A 26,963-nucleotide genomic window follows, 5' to 3' on the forward strand; every position below is an offset into this window, starting at 1 on the left:
ACAGACTGACAATATGCCAGCCTGAGGAAAAGTGTTCGAAGACCAGGCCCTCAAATCTGCCACCAAGCTCATGGTCTACAGGGCTGTAGTAATACCCGCCCTCCTGTATGGATCAGAGACATGGACCATGTACAGTAGACACCTCAAGTCACTGGAGGAATACCACCAACGGTGTTTCTGCAAGATCCTACAAATCCCCTGGGAGGACAGATGCACCAATATTAGCATCCTCGACCAGGCCAACATCCCCAGCATTGAAGCACTGACCACACTTGATCAGCTCCACTGGGCAGGCCACATTGTCCGCATGCCAGACACGAGACTCCCAAAGCAACGTTCTACTCGTAACTCCTTCACTGCAAACGAGCCAAAGGTGGACAGAGGAAACTTTACAGGAACACCCTCAAAGCCTCCCTGATAAAGTGCAACATCGCCACCGACACCTGGGAGTCCCTGGCCAAAGTGGAGGAAGTGCATCCGGGAGGGCGCTGTGCACCTCGAGTCTCATCACCGAGAGCATGCAGAAATTCAGCGCAGGCAGTGGAAAGAGCGTGGGGCAAATCTGTCCCACCCTCCCTTACCCTCAATGACTATCTGTCCCACCTGTGATGGGGACTGTGGCTCTTGTATTGGACTGTTCAGCCACCTAAGGAATCATTGTTAGAGTGGAAGCAAGTCTTCCTTGATTCCGAAGGACTGCCTATGATGATTGATGATGATGATGATGTAGCGCTGAAGAACTGTGCTCCAGAACTAGCTGTGCAGCTAAGCTATTTCAATACAGCTGATTTTCTGACATGTATCTGACTCTGCAAAGTTGCCCTGGTATGTGCTGTCCACAGAAAGCAAGACAACTGCAACCTGGCCATTTATCGACCCATCAACCTACTCAATTGTCAGCAAAGTGATTAAAAGAGCTGTCAATGGTGCTATCAAGCAGCACAAAGGAAGATGATTATGGTTGTTGGAGATGGTCATCAACTACCTTCTGCTTAATCCATTAACCTTCCCTCTATCAGAAATTCAGAAGCGGTGCTGTTTGCTGACGATTGCAGTGTATAACTTAATTCGCAATTCCTCAGATAATTAAGCAGTCCATGCCTGCACGCAGCAAGATCTGGACAGCATCCAGGCTCGGGCTGATGTGTGGCACAAATGTTTTTTGCCACTTAAGTATCCAGCAATGATCATCTCCATCAACAACAGAGATAATAACCACCTCCATTCAGTGCCATTAATATTGCCGAGCCTCCCACTATCAAAGTCCTGAAAGTCCCAATCACGTTCCCCTGCAAGTCGCACATCATCCTGACTTGGACAATATCACTGTTCCTTCACTGTTGCTAGGTCAAAGTCCTGGAATTCCTTAACCAACTGCATTGTGGGAGCACCTTCACCATGTGGACCACATGGACTGCAGCCTGTTGCAAATTACGAAAAAAGATAATTTATTAAGAACTAATCCTTAAGAAAATTTCTTGAGAAACTTGTTCATTTATTTTGTCTAAAATAAATTGTGTGCTCATGAACATTGGACAAGCTAGGACACATTGAATCCTTTCATGAACGTTTACAATTTGATCAGGGGGAGGAAACGAGCAAAAAGTGACAAGTTGAACATTCAAGTTCAAGCTCTGCTAGAGTATGTTTTGGAAAATTTTGTGCTGTCGATCACTTTCATGCTGGAAAGAGCTTACACCAACTATTGGGGGTTAATGAAAGGAAAACACCAAATTGCACCTGAAAGTTTAGCCAACATGCTGAATATTAGCCATACAGGTAGTAATATGTTAGTTCACCATTAGTTCTCCTTTGCCTCAAGTGCAAGTAGATAGATGTTGCTAAAGAGAAGACTAATATGCTTGGCTCCCAAATTTAAAATTGTAGTAAGGATTCTTGGACATAATCTTGATCTTGTGCACTGTAACCATAATAAAAAGACTTGCATTTATCTAACATCTTTCATGACCACCGGATGTCTGAAAGCATATTACAGCCAATTAAGTACCTTTGGAGTGTAGTCACTGTTTTTTAATTTGGAAACCGCGGCAGCCAATTTGCGCACAGCAAGCTCCCACAAACAGCAATGTGATAATGACCAGTTAAACTGTTTAGTTAATGTTGATTGAGGGATAAATATTGGCAAAGACACCGGGGATAACTCCCCAGCTTTTCTTTAAAATAGCGCCTTGGGATCTTTTGCGTCCACCTGAGAGAGCAGACGGGACCTCGGCTTCACGTCTCATCCGAAAGACAACACCTCCGACAGTGCAGCCCTCCCTCAACACTGCACTGGAGTGTCAGCCTAGATTTATGTGCTCTGTCAATGTCTGCCCTTGTTAAGAGGCTCCCGAGATATGGGAAATGGTCCACGTTGTCCATGGCCGCGCCGTGGATCTTGATGACTGCGGGGCAGTGCTGTGCAGCAGGGACAGGTTGGTGGAGGACCTTTGTCTTACAGATGTTTAGCGTAAGGCCCATGCTTTCGTACGCCTCAGTGAAGATGGTCAACAGGGCTGTGGTAATACCCGCCCTCCTGTATGGCTGAGACAGTAGCCACCTGGAGAAATACCACCAATGCTGTCTTCACAAGATCCTGCAAATCCCCTGGGAGGACAGACGCACCAATGTTAGCGTCCTCAACCAGGTCAACATCCCCAGCATTGAAGCACTGACCACACTCTATCAGCTCCGCGGGGCAGGCCACATTGTTTGCATGCCTGACACAGGACTCCCAAAGCAAAGGCTCTACTCGGAACTCCTTCACGGCAAACGAGCCAAAGGTGGACAGAGAAAACATTACAGGGCCATCCTCAAAGCCTCCTTGATAAAATGTAACATCCCCACCGACACCTGAGAGTCCCTGGCCAAAGACTGCTTTAAGTGGAGGAAGAGCATCGTGAAGGGCGCTGAGCACCTCGAGTCTCATCGCCGAGAGCATGCAGAAACCAAGCGCAGGCAGCGGAAAGAACGTGTGGCAAACCAGTCCCACCCACCCTTTTCCTCAACGATGGTCTGTCCCATCTGTGACGGGGACTGTGGTTCTCGTATTGGACTATTTAGTCATCTAAGAACTAATTTTTAGAGTGGAAGCAAGTCTTCCTCGATCCCGAGGGACTGCCTATGATGATGATGATGATGATGTGCTCCAGTCCTGGCTCAGAGGCGAGTGTGCTACCCACTGAGCCACAGCTGATACATTGAGTGTGCCATAAACCTGAAATAAGGCAGCTTAATATTTAATCCCTCGTAATGCATGTTTATTGTGAAGGAACCTGTCTGGGCTTGCCAGTTTGGACACAAGGAAATAATTCTTTGAATATTCATGTTTTCTTGTATTTGAGGAGAAGCTTTTAAATGTTCTGTATGGGCTAACTGAGTGGAGAATATTGAATAAAATGTACCAATGAATCCTATAACTCTTAATAAATTGAAACTTCAATGCAATATATCCTTGTTAGGTCTAGTGATGGGTAGCTATTATTCATTAGGTTGGGTGAGGGACAGCGTGGAAAAGATTCAGTAAGAGCATTTAACAAGAGTGGGTTAATCAGAGCGGTGACTGCTCTGAAACAAATGAGTTTGAAAAGTTGTGTCATAACTAGCGCAGAGGAATAAGTGTTGAAGCCTGAGGAATACGAAAAATGACGGACAGGTGAAGACGATCTGGTCCGTCAAGCCTGTCCCACGCAATTGCAATACCTTGTGTATCACAACATATACACTCCACCCTACCCCAAACCATGTGATCTCCTGTGAGAGGTAAAATACTCGGTTTAAAAAACCCCAGGCCAATTTGGGTGAATAAAATCTGGGAAATTTCTCTCTGACCCAGCCAAGTAAAAGCCAAGTGTTCAGTTATTTATTCATGCTTTAATATTTAACTATATAGTAGTTAAGGGGCTACTAAACTTTAAAAAAAAAAAATGATTACCTAAAGAGCTGAGGGCAAAAAACAATCTAGTTAATAGACTTAATAGACTAAATATACTAAACTGTAAAATACAAGTAACTAATGGAAATCACATTTAAATCCATCTGATCACAATTTAGTATTAAAAGCTAATCAGCACTCGAGATGAATAAATAACTGCTGTAAAATAATTACATTTTAGAGCAGGTAATGGTAGTGTATTGAGACTGCAGAATATGGGAATTTGTGGACACAGACTGCTCCGGATGATGACACCTATGGGAAACGTCTGTCTTGAATCACTTCAGCTCAGTCATTGAGCTGAAGTGCGAATTAGAGACACTGACACAAAAGGAAGTGGGAGTAATGCCTGGATAGTTTACTCCAGTCACATCACTTAGAGGGGTACAGAACAAGCAGTGTGTGCTTCTCCTACTCTGATGTGATGAACCACAGAAATTGGTCCTGTTCCACAAGTACTTGCTACCTATGGGGAAGAAGGCGGTGGGGGTGGGGGGGGCGGATAGAATACGAACCAAGGCACCATGGAGCAGTGAGGCAGTCCAAAGGGATGAACAGCTGAATAGAAAGGTTGTAGTTATGGGGGCTTTGATAATTTAGAGGTGCAGAGGGTATCCTTTTCACAAGATCGAGAGTCCAGAAGGGGAAGCTGCCTATCTGATACCAGGATAAGGGATATCTCGACCTGGCTGGAAAGGGTGGGGGCAGAAGCAACTGTGATCCATGTCAGAACTGGGCTGGGATCAAGGTCCTAGTGGAAAGGATAAATAGAACTGTAGCAAGGACTTTAAATCAACAAGAACTTAAGAACATAAGAAATAGGAGACGACCATTTGGCCCCTCGAGTCTGCTCTGCCATTCAATAAGATCATGGCTGATCATCTACCTCAACTCTACATGCCTGCAATATCCCTATATCCCTTGATTCACTTAATATCCAAAAATCTATCGATCTCTGTCTTGAATATACTCAACAACTGAGCCTCCACAGCCCTCTGGTAGAAAATTCCAAAAATTCACAATCCTCTGAAGAAATTTCTCCATCTCAGTCCTAAATGGCTGACCCCTTATTCTGAGACTATGACCCCCTTGTTCTAGACACCCCAGTCAGGGGAAACATTCTCCCTGCATCTACCCTGTCAAGCCCTGTAAGAATTTTGTATGTTCCAACAATACCACCTCTCATTCTTCTAAACTCTAGAGCATATAGGCCTAGTCTACTCAATCTCTCCTTGTAGGACAATTCTTCCCCGCCCCCCACCCCAGGAATCGGTCTGGTGAACCTCATTGCATTCCCTCTATGGTCAGCAGACCAAAACTGTACCCCATACACCAGGTGTGGTCTCACTAAGGCCCTATTTAATTGCATTAAGATGTCTTTACTCTTGTACTCAAATCCCTCTTGTAATATACCATTTGCTTTCTTAATTGCTTGCTGTACCTGCATGTTAAATTTTTGTGTACAAGGTCACCCAGGTCCCTCTGAACACCAACATTTCCCAATTTCTCACCATTTTAAAAAGAACTGTGCTTTTCTATTTTTACTACCAAAGTGGATAACTTCACATTTCTCCACATTATATTCCATTTGCCATGTTCTTACCCACTCATTTAGCCTGTCTATAATCCCTTTGAAGTATTTTTGTATCCTCCTCACAACTTCCATTCCCACCTAGCTTTGTAACAATGGGGGAGGGGGAGGGTGTCCCAGGTGGAAATAATAGAATAAAAGATTTTTTTAAATGCATTTGAGTATTTGGGCCAGTTTTTTGAAACAATGATTTAGAACTAAAACGGGATAAGACCATACTAGAATTAGTGTTAAGTAATGAACCAGAATTAGTTAACTATCTGACTAAGGAAACAAATAGTGGCCATTGTTCCCCCTAAGGTGTGTGGCTGCGTGTCAATCGGTAGGTCCCGTGCAGACTACTCGCAAGCTGCTTCCCAGTTTAAAGGGACCGCGCATGAAAAAAAATTAGGGAACATTGATGACCGTAGTAAACGTGAATTTGATGGTGGGTTTCAGAGGGAGAAGCAAGAATCACAAACCAAAGTTTTACATTTAAGTAAGGCAAACTTTGATGGGATGTGAAATAAATGGACAGGAAATGGTCTGAGCAGTTAATGGGTAAAGCTACAAACTGAAGTTTTCATGGAAGTTTTTGGTACAATACAAAACCAGTACATAACCCGAAAAGGCAAAATCTGCACTTGTGCAGTTAAACAACCATGGCCAACAAACTAGGTAAGAGACAGTAAAAGATAAGGCTTGCACAAATGCGAGGTAAAATGGAGAGTCCGTGAGTTCAAGTTCGGGAGAGTCCGAGAGCGTGAGTTCGGGAGAGTCCGAGAGCGTGAGTTCGGGAGGCCAGGAGGACCGGAGGTAGGCGAGGAATTCACTTCTGACGAGGATCGGATTCGGAGGGGCGGGCAGTTTAAAAAGAGCGGGAGTCGGAGGAGTGGAGCAGATCAGGAGCCGCGAGGCCCATATAAAGGGGACCAATCGGAGGAGGCCAGCTGGTGCAGGGGCAGAAGGTAAACAAAGAAGTAAAAAGAAATTGAAGCGTGACATCACAGCCAAGAGGATAAGTGATTGACTGACTGGTGGATTGGTGAGTATTTAATCTTTTTCTTTTTCTTTTCTGATCAGTAAGAAACCTTTGGCGTTATCAGTTAGGTTAATTTAAGGGTTAAGCCATGGCAGGAGAGCCCAGACCCATGTCATGCTTCTCCTGTGCTCTGTGGGATGTCGGGGATGCTTCCAGTGTCCCTGACGACTATGTGCATGAAGTGTATCCAGCTGCAGCTCCTGACAGACTGCATTGCGGCACTGGAGTTGCACATGGATTCACTCTGGAGCATCCGCGATGCTGAGGATGTCGTGAATAGCACGTTTAGTGAGTTGGTCACACCGCAGGTAAAGGTTACACAACCAGATAGGGAATGGGTGACCATCAGGCAGAGCAGGAGTAGGAAGGTAGTGCAGGGGTCCCCTGCAGTCATCTCCCTCCAAAACAGATAGACCACCTTGGGTACTGTTGGAAGAGATGGCTCATCAGGGGAAGGCAGCAACAGCAGCCAAGTCCATGGCACCAGGGGTGGCTCTGCTGCACAGGAGGGCAGGAAAAAGAGTGGGGGAGCTATAGTGATCGGGGATTCTATTGTAAGGGGAATAAATAGGTGTTTCTGCTGCCGTAAAAGAGGCTCCAGGATGGTATGTTGCCTCCCTGGTGCAAGGGTCAAGGATGTCTCTGAGCAACTGCAGCGCATTCTGGGGGGGGGGTATATATAGGTACCAAGGATATAGGTAAAAAACGGGATGTGGTCCTACAAGCTGAATTTAGGGAGCTAGGAGTTAAATTTTAAAAAGTAGGACCTCAAAGGTAGTAATCTCAGGATTGCTACATGCCACATGCTAGTCAGAGTAGGAATTGCACGATAGCTCAGATGAATTCTTGGCTTGAGGAATGGTGCAATGGGGAGGGATTCAAATTCCTGGGACATTGGAACCATTTCTGGGGGAGGTGGGACCAGTACAAACTGGACGGTCTACACCTGGGCAGGATCGGAACTGATGTCCTAGACAGTGTTTGCTAGTGCTGTTGGGGAGGGTTTAAACTAAAATGGCAAGGGGATCTATGCAGGGAGGCACAGGGAAGTAAAAAGGGGGTAGAAGCAAGAGTGGAGGGCCGAGAAATCAAAAAGGGCCACATTACAGCATAATTCTAAAAGGACAGTGTTTTTTGTTAAAAAAAAACAAGCTTGAAAGCTCTGAGTCTCAATGCGAGGAGCATTCGTAATAAGGTGGATGCATTGGCTGTGTAGATAGCTGTTAACGGATATAATGTAATTGGGATTACGGAGACATGGCTCCAAGGTAACCAAGGCTGGGAGCTCAACATCCAGGGGTATTCAAAATTCAGGAAGGACAGACAGGAAGAAAAAGGAGGTGGGGTAGCGTTACTGGTTAAAGGGGAGATTAATGCAATAGTAAGGAAGGACATTAGCATGGATGATGTAGAATCTATATGGGTAGAGCTGCAAAATACCAAAGGGCAGAAAATGTTAGTGGGAGTTGTGTACAGACCACCGAACAGTAGTCGGGAGGTTGGGGATGGCATCAAGCAGGAAATTAGATAAGTGTGCAATAAGGGTACAACAGTTACCATGGGTGACTTTAATCTACATATTGATTGGTTTAACCAAACTGGTAGCAATACTGTGGACAAGAATTTCCTGGAGTCTATAAGGGATGGTTTTCTAGACCAATATGTCGAGGAACCAACTAGAGAGTGGGCCATCCTAGACTGGGTCTTGTGTAACGAGAGAGGATTAATGAGCAATCTGGTCGTGCAAGGCCCCTTGGGGAAGAGTGACCATAATATGGTAGAATTCTTTATTAAGATTAAGAGTGACGCAGTTAATTCCGAGACTCTGGTCCTGAATTTAAAGAAAGGAAACTTCAATGGTATGAGACGTGAATTGGCTAGGATAAACTGGAGAATGATACTTAAAGGGTTGACAGTGGATAGACAATGGCAGACATATAAATATCACATGGATGAACTACAAGAATTGTACATCCCTCTGTGGCGTAAGAATAAAAAAGGGAAGGTGGCTCAACTGTGGCTAACAAGGGAAATTAGAGCAAGTGTTAAATGCAAGGAAGAGGCATACCAATTGGCCAGAAAAAGCAGCAAACCTGAGGACTAGGAGAAATTTAAATTCAGCATAGGAGGACTATGGGTTTAATTAGGAGGGGGAAAAATAGAGTATGAGTGTAAGCTTGCAGGGAACATTAAAAACTGACTGCAAAAGCTTCTATAGATATGTGAAGAGAAAATGATTAGTGAAGACAAACGTAGGTCCCTTGCAGTCAGATTCAGGAGCATTCATAATGGGGAACAAGAAAATGACAGACCAATTGAACAAATACTTTGGTTCTGTCTTCACTAAGGAAGACACGAATAACTTCCCGAAAATACTAGGGAACCGAGGGTCTAGCAAGAAGGGGGAACTGAGGGATATCCTTAGTCAGGAAATGGTGTTGGGGAAATTGAAGGGGCTGAAGGCTGATAAATCCCCCGGACCTGATAGTCTGCATCCCAGAGTACTTAAGGAAGTGGCCCTAGAAATAGTAGATGCATTGGTGGTCATTTTCCAACATTCCATGGACTCTGGTTCAGTTCCGATGGATTGGATGGTAGCTAATGTAACCCCACTTTTTTTTTTTAAAAAAGGAGGGAGAGAGAAAACACAGAATTATAGACCGGTTAGCCTGACATCGGTGGTGGAGAAAACGCTGGAATTAATCAGTAAAGATGTAATAGCAGCACATTTGGAAAGCAGTGACAGGATCGGTCCAAGTCAGCATGGATTTCTGAAAGGGAAATCATGCTTGAGAAATCTACAAGTGTTTTGAGGATGTAACTAGTAGAGTGGACAAGGGAGAACCAGTGGATGTGGTGTATTTGGACTTTCAAAAGGCTGTTGACAAAGTCCCACACAAGCGATTAGTGTGCAAAATCAAAGCACATGGTATTGGGGGTAATGTATTGACGTGGATAGAGAACTGGTTGGCAGACAGGAAGCAAAGTGTAGGAATAAACGGGTCCTTTTCAGAATGGCAGGCGGTGACTAGTGGGGTGCCACAGGGCTCAGTGCTGGGACCTCAGCTATTTAAAATATACATTAATGATTTAGACGAAGGAATTGAATGTAATATCTCCAAGCTTGCAGATGACACTAAGTGCGAGCTGCGAGGAGGCTGCAGAGGATCTTGGACGGGTTAGGTGAATGAGCAAATGCATGGCAGATGCAGTATAATGTGGATAAGTGTGGCAAAAACAGGAAGGCAGATTATTATCTGAATGGTGACATTCGTAAAAGGGGAAGTGCAATGAGACCTGGTTGTCATGGTACATCAGTCATTGAAGGTTGGCATGCAGGTACAGCAGGCAGTAAAGAAAGCAAATGGCATGCTGGCCTTCATAGCGAGGGGATTTGAGTATAGGAGCAGGGAGGTCTTACTGCAGTTGTACAGGGCCTTGGTGAGACCACACCTTGAGTATTGTGTGCAGTTTTGGTCTCCTAATCTGAGGAAGGACATTCTTGCTATTGAGGGAGTGCAGCAAAGGCTCACCGGACTGATTCCCAGGATGGCAGGACTGACATTTGAAGAAGGACTGGATCGACTAGACTTATATTCACTGGAATTTAGAAGAATGAGAGGGGATCTCATAGAAACATATAAAATTCTGACGGGATTGGACAGGTTAGATGCAGGAAGAATGATGTTGGGGTTGTCCAGAACCAGGGGTCACAGTCTAAGGATAAGGGAGTAAGCTATTTAGGACCGAGATAAGGAGAAACTTCTTCACTCTCAGAATTGTGAACCTGTGGAATTCTCTACCACAAAGTTGTTGAGGCCAGTTCGTTGGGTATATTCAAAAGGGAGTTAGATGGTGGCCCTTATGACTAAAGGGATCAAGGGGTCTGGAGAGAAAGTAGGAATGGGGTACTGAAGTGCATGATCAACCATGATCATATTGAATGGTGGTGCAGGCTCGAAGGGCCGAATGGCCTACTCCTGCAACTACTTTCTATGTTTCTATGAAATTCAGCAAACTGGGTGAGCTATTTTTTTTAAACAACGAAGAAATTAAGAGTTGCAGAAAAAGTATAAACTTAAACTTGCAAGAGCTATCAAAGCTAATTAATAACACTCTAAAATATTTATTAAAAATAAGAGCATTGTAAGGGGAAATATGGGTCCTTGGGAGGTAGGATAATGTCAAATTGGCAGGTTGTGACTTGTGTCCCCGCTGGGATCTATACTGGGGACACAGCTTTTCTCTTGATTTATTTATCATTGACCTAGAAGAAAGAATAGAGAGCCATATGTCCAAGCTTGCTGAAGACACCAAGTTGGGTGGCACACTAAATAGTGTAGATGAGAGGGGAAAGTTGCAAAGGGTCATTGATCGATTAAGTGAGTGGGCAAAACTGCAGATGGTGTTCAATGTTGGGAAGTGTGGGGTCAACCACTTTGGACCCAAGAAAGTTAGACCAGAGTATTTTCTAAACAGCATGAAGCTAGGAACTCTGGAGGAGCAGAGAGATTTCACGGTCCGTGTACATAAATCACTAAAAGCTAGTGGACAGATACAATAAATAATTTAAAAAGCTAATAGAATGTTAGCCTTTATCTCAAGGGGGCTGGAATAAAAAGAAAGGGTGGAAGTTACGCTACAATTGCATAAAGCTCTGGTTAGACGGCATCTGTAGTATTGTGGCCAGCTCTGAGCATTGTGCCTTAGGAAGGATATGTTGGCCTTGGAGGGGGTGCAGCGGAGATTCACCACAATGATAAAAGGGTCAAATTCTGAGGACAGGTTGCATAAACTAGACTTGTATTCCTTGGGGTATAGAAGACTAAGGGGTGATCTAATTATGATATCTAAAATGATAAAACGATTGGATAGAGTAGATACAGAGGGGCTATTTCTTCTGGTGGAGGAATCCAGAGCAATGGGGCATAATCATAATATTAGAGCTAAGCCATTCAGGAATGAAATCAGGAAGCACATTTTTATACAAAGGGTAGTGGAAATCTGCAATTCTCTCTCCCAAAAGCCTGTGGATGATGGATCAATTGGAATTTTTAAAGCTGGGATCGATGCATTTTTATTAAACACTACTATTAAACATATAGGGATCGGGCAGGAAAGTGGACTTGATGTAGATGATCAGCCATGATCTTGATGAATGGCAAAGCAGGCTCGAGGGGCCATATGAACTATTCCTCCTAGTTCTTGTTATTATGTTGGGGAATCAAAGGACATGGATCAAAGCCACATAAATGGAGTTGAGGTACAGATTAGCCATAATGTAATTGAATGGCAGAAAAGGCTCCAGGGCTGAATGGACCATTCCTGTTCCTCTGTATAATCAGCATTTTGTTGTTACAGATTGTACTGTTGACTCAAATACCTTGAAGGATTCATTTTGAATCAATTTGTCGTGCTTGCTCAGAATGAAAATCTGAATGAGACATTTCTCTTTTGGTTAACCAAGCAGTGGTAAAAGCCCAGACCCATTTAGTGACCACGCCCTACAGAAGAAAGGGACTTAATACTCGACAAAGCATTGAATGGAAGGCCAGACTTCCCGACCAGCTGAAGACTGGATAAATGAAAAAAATATCATGGTGAAAGGATTGTGCCTGACTTTGGCATTATGGACTTCAGAGGAAAAAAAAATTAGCAATATAATCCAAAAAGTCGTTGCTAGAACAGTTCTACTACTGTAATATGACTAGCCTAGTCTACAAAATGCTGCAGAACAAGACCTGAATATGCAAAGCAGCTGCAGCAACAAGCAAGCACACCAAAAGTGCTTCTGAATTCGAGCATGTAGCCTGTGGATGCACAGCTTAAACTTGTTTGCAGTTGAGAAACTTTTCAGATCTCCTCTTGTTCACCCGCCCCCCCCACAACTGGCCACCCTTAAGTAACCCCAGTTCCCTTTCTGTCCAATACCAGATTCTGGAGTGAGCCTTTGCCTTGGTTCTCCCCTCTGAGTCAGATGGTGCAGGGTTTGAAACCACTCCAGACAGTCCCAGTGAGCAAACCGAAGCTCCAGTTGACGTTCAGTGGGATTCATGCGGCTGGTGGATGTTGGTGTATGAGAACCCTCCTGCTGTATAGAACTAACCACTCTATCGACCAGTATAAAGATGGTTATAGCCATGGAAGGTGCGTTCAGACTCTTAATCAGCCTGCAAATCTTTCCACTACTTCACACTATTCTCCAAAGGGGAAGAGTATAAAGGTTTGAAAACCAAAAGCTTTAGTCTAATATTTAGTTGAGTGTACAATTCACATCATTTTCTTGTCTCTGTTCCAATTGTAGCAGCAGAAATGTTTTGCCGAGGACTTCACAAACAATGATGTAGGTCCTCAGGAAATCGGGGACATCAGATATCCTGGACATCAAAGCAGCAAAAGCTTAGTCTTTTCCTTTGGCTGCTAAATTAGTGTAAATATAATATATTAATACAGTAATGAATTGGAAGACACACTCTAAACCTTAAATGTAGCTGTTTTTTTTAAAGCAGCACAACTTTGGTAATTTTTGTTGCATCAAACTGGCTCTAGTCCAGTTTATTTTAGTTGGTTGCAGTTTTCTAATAGTGATATTGTTCTTGGCGATCTCATCTACAGTAGCCATCTAATAAGTAATAGAATAGATGACTGAATTTGATTTTTGTTTGAGCAGCGATCCTGATTGAAAAATGTCCCAATGAAGCCACGGGTGCATTTGAACATGTGGTACACTTGCTGAGTCTGACTATACCATGATTTGATGAGGCAAGGGGGGTGGTTAATGGAAGCTTTTGTTTTTTTTAAATCTGAATATCAGTGCAAAGACTGGCCTAACCCCCAGACCCACCCTCCAAAAGCAGTCCCCTGCAAGCAGTTCTGTGCTTAAAGAAGCTGGTTCTGATAGAAACATAGAAAATAGGTGCAGAAATAGATCATTCAGCCCTTCGAGCCTGCACCACCATTCAATAAGATCATTGCTGATCATTCACCTCAGTACCCCTTTCCTGCTTTCTCTCCATATCCCTTGATCCCTTTAGCCGTAAGGGCCATATCTAACTCCTTCTTGAATATATCCAATGAACTGACCTCAACAGCTCTCTGCGGCAGGGAATTCCACAGATTAACAACTCTTGAGTGAAGAAATTTCTCCTCATCTCGATACTAAATGGCTTACCCCTTTTCCTTAGACTGTAACCCCTGGTTGTGGACTTCCCCAACATCAGGAACATTCTTCCTGCCTCTAACCTGTCCAATCCCGTCAAAATTTTATATGTTTCTATCAGATCCCCTCTCATTCTTAACTCCAGTGAATACAGACCGAGTCAATCCAGTCTCTCCTCATATGTCAGTGCTGCCATCTCGGGAATCAATCTGGTGAACCTTTGCTGCACTCCCTCAATAGTAAGAATGTCCTTCCTCAGATTAGGAGACCAAAACTGAACACTATATTCCAGGTGAGACCTCACCAAGGCCCTGTACAACTGCAGCAAGACCTCCCTCCTGCTATACTCAAATCCCCTAGCTTTGAAGGCTAACATGCCATTTGATGCCTTCACGGCCTGCTGTACTTGCATGCCAACTTTCAATGACTGATGTACCATGACACCCAGGTCTCGTTGAACCTCCACTTTTCCTAATCTGTCGCCATTCAGGTAGTATTCTGCCTTCCTGTTTTTGCCATCAAAATGGATAACCTCACATTTATCCACATTATACTGCATCTGCCATGCATTTGCCCACTCACCTAACCTGTCCAAGTCACCCTGCAGCCTCTTAGCATCCTCCTCACAGCTCACACTGCCACCCAGCTTAGTGTCATCTGCAAACATGGAGATATTACACTCAATTCCTTCATATAAATCATTGATGTATATTGTAAATAGCTGGGGTCCCAGCACTGAGCCCTGCGGCACCCCACTAGTCACTGCCTGCCATTCTGAAAAGGACCCGTTTATCCCGACTCTCTCCTTCCTGTCTGCCAACCAGTTCTCTATCCACGTCAATACATTACCCCCAATACCATGAGCTTTAATTTTTGCACACTAATCTCTTGTGTGGGACCTTGTCAAAAGCCTTTTGAAAGTCCAAATACACCACATTCACTGGTTCGCCCTTGTCCACTTGACTAGTTATATCCTCAAAAAATTCTAGAAGCTTTGTCAAGCATGATTTCCCTTTCATAAATCCATGCTGACTTGGACCGATCCTGTCACTGCTTTCCAAATGCGCTGCTATTTCATCTTTAATAATTGATTCCAACATTTTCCCCACGACTGATGTCCGGCTAACCGGTCTATAATTCCCTGTTTTCTCTCTCCCTTTTTTAAAAAAGTGGTGTTACGTTAGCTATCCTCCAGTCCATAGGAACTGATCCAGAGTCGATAGACTGTCAGAAAATGATCACCAATGCATCTACTATTTCTAAGGCCACTTCCTTAAGTACTCTGGGATGCAGACTATCGGGGCCCTGGGGATTTATCGGCCTTCAATCCCATCAATTTCCCTCACAATTTCCTGCCTAATAAGGATTTCCTTCAGTTTCTCCTTCTCGATAGACCCTTGGTCCCCTAGTATTTCCAGAAGGTTATTTGTGTCTTCCGTTGTGAAGACCGAACCAAAGTGTTTGTTCAATTGGTCTGCCATTTCTTTGTTCCCCATTATAAATTCACCTGATTCTGACTGCAAGGGACCTATGTTTGTCTTCACTAATCTTTTATCTTCACATAGCTATAGAAGCTTTTGCAGTCAGTTTTTATGTTCCCAGCAAGCTTCCTCTCGTATTCTCTTGCCCCCTTCAAATTAAACCCTTTGTCCTCCTCTGCTGAATTCTAAATTTCTCCCACTCCTCAAGTTTACTGCTTTTTCTGGGCAATTTATATGCCTTTTCCTTGGATTTAACACTATCTCTAATTTCGCTTTTTAGGCACGGTTGAGCCACCTTCCCCCTTTTATTTTTACTCCAAACAGGGATGTACAATTATTGACATTCATCCATGTGATCTTTAAATGTTTGCCATTGCCTATCTACCGTCAACCCTTCAAGTATCATTCGCCAGTCTATTCTAGCCAATTCATGTCTCATACCATCGCAGTTACCTTTCCTTAAGTTCAGGACCCTAGTCTCTGAATTAACTGTCACTCTCCATCTTAATAAAGAATTCGACCATATTATGGCCACTCTTCCCCAAGGAGCCCCACACAACAAGATTGCTAATTAGTCCTTTCTCATTACACATCACCCAGTCGAGGATGGCCAGCCCTCTAGTTGGTTCCTCGACATATTGGTATAGAAAACCATCCCTAATACACTCCAGGAAATCCTCCTCCACCGTATTGTTACCAGTTTGGTTAGCCCAATCTATATGTAGATTAAAGTCGCCCATGATTACTGCCGTACCTTTATTGCACACATTCCTAATTTCTTGTTTGATGCTGTCCCCAACCTCACTACTACTGTTTGGTGATCTGTACACAACTCCCACTAGTGTTTTCTGCCCTTTGGTATTCCACAGCTTTATCCATACGGATTCCACATCATCCAAGCGAATGTCCTTCTTTACTATTGTGTTAATTTTCTCTTTAACCAGCAACGCTACCCTGCCTCCTTTTCCTTTTCTGTCTATCCTTCCTGACTGTTGAATATCCCTGGTTGTTAAGTTCCCAGTCTTGGTCACCCTGGAGCCATGTCTCCATAATCCGAATCACATCATATTCGTTAATAGCTGCCTGCGCAGTTAATTCGTCCAGCTTATTATGAATACTCCTTGCATTGAGGCACAGAGTCTTCAGGCTTATCTTTTTAATACACTTTGTCCCTTTTTTAGAATTTTACTGTAATGTGGCCCTTTTTGATTTTTGCCTTCGATTTCTCTGCCCTCCACTTTTACTTTTACTTTTTTTCTTTCTATCTTTTTGCTTCTGCTCCCATTTTACTTCCCTCTGTCTCCCTGCATAGATTCCCATCCCCCTGCCATATTAGTTTAACCCTTCCCCAACAGCACTAGCAGACACTCCCCCCTAGGACATTGGTTCTGGTCCTGCCCAGGTGCAGACCGTCCGGTTTGTACTAGTCCCACCTCCCCCAGAACCGGTTCCAGTGTCCCAGGAATTTGAACCCCTCCCTCCTGCACCACTCCTCAAGCCACATATTCATCTGAGCGATCCTGCTATTTCTACTCTGACTAGCACGTGGCACAGGCAGCAATCCTGAGATTACTACCTTTTGAGGTCCTACTTTTTAATTTAACTACTAGCTCCCTAAATTCAGCTTGTAGGACCTCATCCCGTTTTTTACCTGTATCGTTGGTACCAATATGCACCACGACAACTGTCTGTTCACCCTCGAGGGTGGGACCAGTACAAACCGGACGGTCTGTACCTGGGCAGGACCGGAACCAATGTCCGAGGGGGAGTGTTTGCTAGTGCTGTTGGGGAGGAGTTAAACTAATATTGCAGGGGGATGGGAACCTATGCAGGGAAACAGAGGGAAGTAGAATGGGGGCAGAAGCAAAATATAGAAAGAAGAAAAGTAAAAGTGGAGGGCAGAGAAACCCAAGGCAAAAAACAAAAAGGGCCACATTATAGCAAAATTCTAAAGGGGCAAGTGTGTTTAAAAAGACAAGCCTGAAGGTTCTGTGCCTCAATGCGAGGAGTATTCGGAATAAGGTGGACGAATTAACTGCGCAGATAGCAGTTAACGGATACGATGTGATTGGCATCACGGCGACATGGCTCCAGGGTGATCAAGGCTGAGAATTCAACATCCAAGGGTATTCAGCATTTAGGAAGGATAGACAGAAAGGAAAAGGAGGCGGGGTGGCGTTGCTGGTTAAAGAGGAAATTAACGCAATTGTAAGGAAGGACATTAGCTTGGATGATGTGGAATCGGTATGGGTGGAGCTGCGGAATACCAAAGGGCAGAAAACGCTAGTGGGAGTTGTGTACAGACCACCAAACAGTAGTAGTGAGGTTGGGGTCAGCATCAAACAAGAAATGAGGGATGCATGCAATAAAGGTACAGCATTTATCATGGGCGACTTCAATCTACATATTGATTGGGCTAGCCTAACTGATCGCAATGTGGTGGAGGAGGATTTCCTGGAGTGTATTAGGGTTGGTTTTCTATACCAATATGTCGAGGAACCAACTAGAGAGCTGACCATCCTCGACTGGGTGATGTGTAATGAGAAGTGACTAATTAGCAATCTTGTTGTGTGAGGCCCGTTGGGGAAGAGTGACCATAATATGGTAGAATTCTTTAAGATGGAGGGTGACACAGTTAATTCAGAGACTAGGGTCCTGAACTTAAGGAAAGGTAACTTTGATGGTATGAGGCGCAAATTGGCTAGATTAGACTGGCAAATGATACTTAAAGGGTTGATGGTGGATAGGCAGTGCCAAACCTTTAAAGATCACATGGATGAACTTCAACAATTGTACATCCCTGTCTGGAGTAAAAATAAAACCGGGAAGTTGGCTCAACCGTGGCGAACAAGGGAAATTAAGGATAGTGTTAAATCCAAGGAAGAGGCATATAAATTAGCCAGAAAAAGCAGCAAACCTGAGGACTGGGAGAAATTGAGAATTCAGCAGAGGAGGACAAAGGGTTTAATTAAGAGGGGGAAAATAGAGTACGAGAGGAAGCTTGCCAGGAACATAAAAACTGACTGCAAAAGCTTCTACAGATATGTGAAGAGAAAAAGATTAGTGAAGACAAACGTAGGTCCCTTGCAGTCAGAATCAGGTGAATTTATAATGGGGAACAAAGAAATGGCAGACCAATTGAACAAATACTTTGGTTCTGTTTTCACGAAGGAAGACACAAATAACCTTCCGGATGTACTAGGGGACCGATGATCTAGTGAGAAGGAGGAACTGAAGGATATCCTTATTAAGCGGGAAATTGATGGGATTGAAGGCCGATAAATCCCTGGGGCCCAATAGTCTACATCCCAGAGTACTTGAGGAAGAAGCCCTAGAAATAGTGGATGCATTGGTGATCATTTTCCAACAGTCTATCGACTCTGGATCAGTTCCTATGGACTGGAGGGTAGCTAATGTAACACCACTTTTTAACAAAAGGAGGGAGAGAGAGAACGGGTAATTATAGACCAGTTAGCCTGACATCAGTAGTGGGGAAAATGTTGGAATCAATTATTAAGGATGAAATAGCAGCGCATTTGGAAAGCAGTGACAGGATTGGCCCAAGTCAGCAAGGATTTATGAAGGGGAAATCATGCTTGACAAATCTTCTGGAATTTTTTGAGGATGTAACTAGTAGATTGGACAAGGGAGAACCAGTGGAGGTGATGTATTTGGACTTTCAAAAGGCTTTTGACAAGGTCCCACACACGAGATTAGTGTGCAAAATCAAAGCACATGGTGTTGGGGGTAATGTACTGACGTGGATAGAGAACTGGTTGGCAGAGAGTTGGAATAAACGGGTTCTTTTCAGAATGTAAGGCTGTGACTAGTGGAGTGCCGCAGGGCTCAGTGCTGGGACCCCAGCTCTCGACAATATACATTAATGATTTAGATGATGGCATTGAGTGTAATATCTCCAAGTTTGCAGATGACACTAAACTGGGTGGCGGTGTGAGCTGTGAGGAGGATGTTAAGAGGCTGCAGGGTGAATTGGACAGGTTAGGTGAGTGAGCAAATGCATGGCAGATGCAGTATAATGTGGATAAACGTGAGGTTATCCACTTTGGTGGCAAAAACACAAAGGCAGAATATTATCTGAATGGTGGCAGATTAGGAAAAGGGGAGGTGCAGCGAGACCTGGGTGTCATGGTTCATCAGTCATTGAAAGTTGGCATGCAGGTACAGCAGGCAGTGAAGAAGGCAAATGGTATGTTGGCCTTCATACCTAGGGGATTTGAGAATAGGAGCAGTTGTACAGGGCCTTGGTGAGGCCTCACCTGGAATATTGTGTTCAGTTTTGGTCTCCTAATCTGAGGAAGGACATTCTTGGTATTGAGGGAGTGCAGCGAAGATTCACCAGACTGATACCAGGGATGGATGGACTGACATAAGGAGAGACTGGATCAACTGGGCCTTTATACACTGGAGTTTAGAAGGATGAGAGGGGATCTCATAGAAACATATAGATTCTGATGGGACTGGACAGGTTAGATGCGGGAAGAATGTTCCCGATGTTGGGGAAGTCCAGAACCAGGGGACACAGTCTTAGGATAAGGGGTAGGCCATTTAGGACTGAGATGAGGAGAAACGTCACTGAGTTGTTAACCTGTGGAATTCCCTGCAGCAGAGTGTTGTTGATGCCAGTTCATTGGATATATTCAAGAGGGAGTTAGATATGGCCCTTACGGCTAAAGGGATCAAGGGGTATGGAGAGAAAGCAGGAAAGGGGTACTGAAGGAATGATCAGCCATGATCTCAGTGAATGGTGGTGCAGGCTCGAAGGGCTGAATGGCCTACTCTTGCACCTATTTTCTATGTTTCTATGAGACATCCTTGACCTTTGCCCCAGGGAGGCAACATACCATCCTGGAGTCTCTGTTGCGATCGCAGAAACGCCTATCTATTCCCCTTACAATAGAATCCCCTACCACTAAAGCGCTCCCATTCTTTTCCGGGCCACACACGGTGCCATGAACTTGGCTGCTGCTGCCTTCCCCTGTTGAGCCATTGCCCCCAACAGTACCCAAAACTGTATATCTGTTTTGGAGGTAGATGACCGCATGGGACTCTTGCACTGCATTCTTATTCCATGTTCTGCTTGATGGTCACCCATTCCCTATCTGCCTTTGTAACCTTTACCTGCGCTGTGACCAACTCACTAAACGTGCTATTCACGACATCTTCAGCATCGCGGATGCTCTATGGTGAATTCATGTGCAGTTCCAGTGCCACAATGCGATCTGTCAGGAGCTGCAGCTGGATACACTTCCCGCACACATAATCGTAGTCAGCGACACTGGAAGCGTCCCCGATTTCCCACATAGCACAGGAGAAGCATGACATGGGACTGGGCTTTCCTGCCATGCCGTAACCCTTAGATTAATTTAATTTGGCAACTATGCCAAAGGTTACTTACTGAAAAGAAAAAGATAAGGAAAAACTACTCGCCAATCATTTACCCCCTTGGCTGTGATGTCACCTTTCGATTTATTTTTATTTTTTTGCCCTTTCTCCTTGCAGTAGCTTGCTGCTGAGCCTTTAGTCGGCCTCTCGCTGCTCCGCCTCACGACGCTGCTGGGCCTTTAGTAGGCCTCTCGCCGCTCCGCCTCCCTGCTATTTTTGTTCAATTACTGGCAGGTAAAAGGTGCTCCAAAGATGATGCTCAGATTTTCCTATTGAACAGTATGTGTTTTTCATAGATAATATTGGGGACTTCGCATGTGGAGAAGTGCAAGGCTGAAATATTGTGCTTTGATGCTGCACAACTGGGCTGTGCAGATGCAACTTATTGTTGGTGTCTTGTCAGGCGGTCATGGTGCTTGGTGAGAATGAGAGAAAGTTGTGCTGCTGCAGCTTCAGAATTGTACTGCTGCAGATAAATGCACTCTTGACTCTGCAGGTGGAGCTAATTTGTTTCTCCTGTTTAATCCTGTTATTTCTCCTCCCTTCGCTGGTGGCTACAGACACCTATTTGAAAATTTGGTATTTAATGCCTCAGAATGTAGCTCTGAACATAATATTAGATTCTGAATGTGGAGACAAGATTTCAGAACTACACTTGAGTTGAGTAAACGGGGTAATCCCATTGCTGGTTTTCATTCTAATAGTTTTTTCTTTTTTTCTAGGGCATGTATATTAAATCAACCTATGATGGATTACATGTTGTAACTGGTACAACAGAAAACGTGAGTAAGAAATTTGCTTATAATTTCAGCTTCAAATAGTAAATCTGTGATTCTAGGTTTTTAACCAGGAACCTGAATGCATTAATGGGTTGAGTGACAGAGGTGTTTAGCCAGTGTAATAGCCATATACAGTATCTGAGGTAAAGGTGAGAGCACTAGTGTATCCTTTAATCTTGCATGCGAAAATAAAGATAGTTTATCTATTTCATAAAAGCAGTATTTTAAGGGAAATACTACTTTAGAATGTGTAAAATTGTAATTAGTTTATTACTGAATATTCCTACATGCATTGCATAAAATTTTTATAGTTTTTAAATTAACTCCATGTAGAAAAGCTTGCATCAGTGCTGCACCTAATCTCTCATAGCTAAACACAAGTGAAATAAAAATTATTTGTGCAAACACGTGCAATCACAGCTTGCATTTAGCGTTTTCAATGTAGAAAAATATCCCAAGGGTGCTTCAGAGGTATGAGCAAAAAGTGAGGAGGCATGGATGTGGGTTTCAGCAGCAGGTGAGCTGAGGTAAGGAACTGGATAGCGACAGCATATTCAGTGGCCTTTGGCGAAGATAGGGAGGCTGGAGATAGGCCAATAATTAATGAGGACAGTGGGGTTGAGGGTGGGTTTTTGGAGGAGAGGAGTGACGATGATTTTGAAAGGGAGGGTGAAAGTGCCTGATAGGAGGGAAGTACTTGCAGCTAGCATGAGGACCAGGAAGGGAAATTGAGTGGCCAGTATTTTCGTTGGAATGGGCTCAGAGAAACACCTCCGTCAGTTTCATGGATTAGAGGGAGATAGAGGAGCAACTACAGAGAGATGGGGTTTCACGGCTCGGGTTGGGTAGGAACTAGGGGGATCTTTGGCTTGGTGAGCAATGGAAAGGAGTGAACGCAGCATTGGCAGCTGAACGGATGGTCTCTGTCTCGGTGACAAAACAATCAGAGCTTCTCGCACTTTGTGTCAGGGCAGTGAGAGGGATTTAAAGAGGTAATAGAGACAAGGAGTTGGGGTTTATTTTTGCCCTTCCTGGAGTAGCAGGCACTTTTGGCAGAGGAAAGCAAAGCCTGGTAGAGCTTGATGTGTTTTTGGATGCAGGTCGTGACCCTTACCAACGGATCCACCACAGACCCAATCCACGTCCGGACTGGGTCGAGCAGGGCTGCGTCATCGCCCCAACCCTCTTCTCAGTCTTCCTCGCTGCCATGCTCCACCTCACAGTTGACAAGCTCCCCGCTGGAGTGGAACGAAACTACAGAACCAGTCGGAAGCTGTTCCACCTTCGCCGCCTCCAGGCCAGGTCCAAAACCACCCCAACCTCTGTCATTGAGCTACAGTATGCGGATGATGCCTGCGTCTGCGCACATACAGAGGCTGAACTCCAGGACATAGTCGACGTATTTACTGAGGCATATGAAAGCATGGGCCTTACGCTAAACATCAGTAAGACAAAGGTCCTCCACCAGCCTGTCCTCGCCGCACAGCACTGCCCCCCCAAACATCAAGATCCAAGGTGCAGCCGTGGACAATGTGGACCACTTCCCTTATCTCGGCAGCCTCCTATCAACAAAAGCAGGCATTGGCGACAAGATCCAACACCGCCTCCAGTGCGCCAGTGCAAACTTCGGCCGTCTGAGGAAAAGTGTGTTTGAAGACCACACCATCAAAACTGTCACCAAGCTCATGGTCTACAGGACTGTAGTAATACCTGCCCTGCTGTATGGCTCAGAGACGCAGACCATGTACAGTAGACACCTCGAGTCGCTGGAGAAATCCCACCAATGATGTCTCCGCAAGATCCTACAAATTCCCTGGGAGGACAGATGCACCAACATTAGTGTCCTCATCCAGGCCAACATCCCCAGCCTTGAAGCACTGACCACACTTGATCAGCTCCGCTGGGCAAGCCACATAGCTCGCATGCCAGACACGAGACTCCCAAAGCAAGTGCTTTACTCTGAACTTGTCCACGGCAAACGAGCCAAAGGTGGGCAGCAGAAACGTTACAAGGACATCCTCAAAGCCTCATTGATAAAGTGCGACATCCCCACTGACACCTGGGAGTTCTTGGCCAAAGACTGCCCTAAGTGGAGGAAGTGCATCTGGGAGGGCGCTGAGCTCCTCGAGTATCATCGCTGAGAGCATGCAGAAATCAAGCGCAGGCAGCGGAAGGAGCGTGCGGCAAACCAGGCTCCCTGCCCACCCTTCCCTTCAACCACTGTCTGTCTCACCTGTGACAGAGACTCTGGTTTTCGTATTGGACTGTACAGCCACCTAAGAATTCATAAGAGTGGAAGCAAGTCTTCCTCGATTCCGAGGGACGTCGATGATGATGATGTAGTAGCTCGAATGTTTGGTTAAGCCAGTTGAGTGCCATGTATGCCCAATACTGTAAACAGTATGGTTTTATATAGGTTCATCATAGAATTATCTCAACACTTCAAAATATTATTCCCCTTCAGGAAAAAATAGAATCATAGAATGGCCTCCTTCTGTGCTGTAACCATTCAGCCCCTCGAGCCAGTGCTAGCGCACTTCAAGTGCCACTCCCCCTCCCTTTCCCTGTAGCCTTGCAAATTCTTTTCCTCAGGTACTTATTCAATTCCATTTTGAAAGCTTGGATTGAATCTGCTTCCACCACCCTTTTCAGGCAGTGCATTCCAAATCCTAACCACTCGCTGCGTACATTTTTTTTTTCTTCATGTCTCCTTTTGGTTCTTCCAATCACCTTAAATCTGTGTCCTCTGGTTCTCGACCGTTCCGCCAATGGAAATAGTTTCTCTCTATCTATTCTGTCTAGACCCCTCCTGATTTTGAACACATCTATCAAATCTCCTCTTGATCTTCACTGCACTGAGGAGAATAACCCCAGCTTCTCCAGTCTATTCACGTAACTGGAGTCCCTCGTCTCTGGAACCATTCTTGTAAATCTTTTCTGCACCCCCTCTAAGGCCTTCACATCCTTCCTAAAGTGCGGTGCCCAGAATTGGATACAATACTCCAGTTGAGGCCGAACCAGTGTGTTATAAAGGTTCATCATGACTTCCTTGCTTTTTTGTACTCCTATGCCTCTATTTATGAAGCCCAGGATCCTGTATGCTTTTTTAACCACTTTCTCAACCAGCCTTGCCACCTTCAACGATTTGTGTACATATACCCCTTGGTCTCTCTGTTCATGCACCCCTTTGGGATTGTATCCTTTAATTTATATTGCCTCTCCTTGTTCTTCCTACCAAAATGTATCACTTTGCACTTTTCTGCATTAAATTTCATTTGCCATTGTATCTACTTGTTTTTTTAATATTTTATACATCGTGATTTTTTTTAAAAAGCACAAATGTAATTGTAGGTTTTAAGTCTTACCAGCCCGAGATGCTGCATTTAATGTTCTGTGAACCTGTACTCCTAACCACACTACTATTCCACAAGACTAACACTACTTTGATAGAGTTTAATTACTGCTGCTTTTTTTTTTTTACAAAATGCATAATCTCACATTTGCTGACCAATGTTTATCTGCCAGTTATTAGTCCATTCCTCCATTATCTTATCCCGTTGCAGCTTTCTTTGGTTGTCTTTTTTTTTCAAGTTTTAATTTTTTTTAATGAACTCTGCCTCCTATTTTGGTACAATTTGTATATTTTCACACCACTCCCTCTAGGTCTATATTCAAGTCTTTGATATACAATGTAAACCAAAGTGGCCACAGAACTGAATCCTGTGACCCTACACAATACAAAAGCAAAATACTGCAGATGCTGGAATCTGAGCCCTATGACACTACCTATGTGGTATCTTGTCAAATAATTTATTAAATAACAGCAACATGGCACTTTTAATGTAAAAACATTTCCAGGGGCTTTATAGGAATGGTAGCATTGTGGTTATGTTACTGGACTAGTAATCCAGAGGCCTGGACTAGTAATCCAGAGGCCTGGACTAGTAATCCAGAGGCCTGGACTAGTGATCCGGAGACAAAAGTTCAAATCCCACCATGGCAGCTGGGGAATTTAAATTCAGTTAATTAAATAATTCTAATTATGGCGTCACTGGCAAGGCCAGCATGTATTGCCCTTGAGAAGGTGGTGAGCCGTCTGCAGTCTGTGTGGTGAGGGTAGTCCCACAGCGCCATTGGAGAGTTCCAGGATTTGACCCAGTGTTGATGAAAGAATGGCAATATATTTCCAATTCAGGATGGTGTATAACTTGGAGGTGATGGTGTTCCCATGTCCCTGCTACTTTCTAGGTGGTAGGGTCGCAGGTTTGGGAGGTGCTGCTCAAGAAGCTTTGGCTAGTTGCTACAGTGCATCTTGTACACACTGCAGCCACGGTGTGCCAGGTGGCGGGGGGTTGAATGTTGGTGGATGGGGTGCTGATCAAGAGGGCTGCTTTCTCCTGGCTTGTATCGAGCTTCTTGAGTGTTGGATCTGCACTCATCCAGGCAAGTGTAGAATGAGATCTGTTGAGCACGTTTGTCCCTTTTTGAAATTCGTGCTGAAATCACCCTTAATTTTAGACTCTACCACATATGTTATGTTAACTGGCCTTTAATTACCCGGATTAGCGCTGTCTCCATTGACCACTCTCCAGTCCTCTGGTGCACATCCACACTCTGTACAGCCCAGATATATATAGGTCTGGTATTAGAGAACATTGAAGCTGGTGTAACTTTATGAAATGTATTATAAGATGCACTATGGAGATAAATTCTGTATTAAGCTGAGATTTTGATCCAAACCTGTACTATACAGTCAGGTAATTCATAGGCTGCCTGTTAGTTGCTTGTCAACATTACCACTGCAGTAATTAGTATGTATTTTAGGAGTGTTAATAGCTGTCGGGCAGGTAAGTTTTGTTGAGGTTGTTGGTTCTTGATTGTGGCTTTGGGGTGAAGGCAAATTGGTGGCGATTAGCTGCTTCCCTTTTATTAAAGGGAAAAAAAGAGGAAAATAAGCCATCTTGGGCTACCCTTGTGTACATCTGTGACTGAAATATTATCCAGGATTTTATTTTTAATTGGGGAGGTGAAGAATAAGAGGTAAGAGAATCTTAACAAGGGAAGGAAAATGGGAGTTTTTTCTCTGAATTAGTTTTTTTCTTTTTGATCGCCTTTTAAACTTGGACTTCAATTTTAAGTTTTTGTGCATGATGTCTAGACTTATGATTGGTAAGAATGGGTTGTAAGGGCATGTGCATAATTAGTTGTCATGTGTCCTATTAAACAGCCATCCCTTTGGTGTTCAGTGAATAATCATGCCAGTAAGGGCAAGCTGTGTAAATGTATGGCCACATTGCTTCTGTTTATTAGACTGATTTTGATCTTGGATGAGTTGGAAATGAAAAAGAAAAGGTTGTGTATTTACTACATTATTCTCATTACTAAGTCAACATTTCAACACTCTCACCTAGAGACCAGTCACGGTGGCCACAGAGAAGTGGTTAGTTCATAATGTTGTGTAATTAACAGCACTTGCAGTGACCAATGTCCTGCAGTTAAGAGAATCCAAAAGGTCATTTTGATCAAACTGTAGAAATGTCTTCTGAAGCATCTTTTAAGTTAGCTAACTACCTGTTTGGTCTGTGTGTACTGTCA

The 26,963-nt window shown here is 44.1% G+C and overlaps 1 protein-coding gene across 2 annotated transcripts in view; it reads left to right on the forward strand.

Moving 5' to 3' along the window:
* LOC139273163 (connector enhancer of kinase suppressor of ras 3-like) overlaps positions 1-26,963 on the forward strand; it is a 468,583-nt gene that overhangs the window by 132,995 nt on the left and 308,625 nt on the right. For both annotated transcript variants that reach the window (XM_070889671.1, XM_070889670.1), the window contains exon 7: positions 21,312-21,371. In XM_070889671.1, the coding sequence (XP_070745772.1) occupies positions 21,312-21,371 (60 nt within the window). The remainder of the gene's footprint in view (positions 1-21,311; positions 21,372-26,963) is intronic.

This window comes from Pristiophorus japonicus, chromosome 9 (genome assembly GCF_044704955.1).
Source record: "Pristiophorus japonicus isolate sPriJap1 chromosome 9, sPriJap1.hap1, whole genome shotgun sequence".
Taxonomy (NCBI): Eukaryota; Metazoa; Chordata; class Chondrichthyes; family Pristiophoridae; genus Pristiophorus; species Pristiophorus japonicus.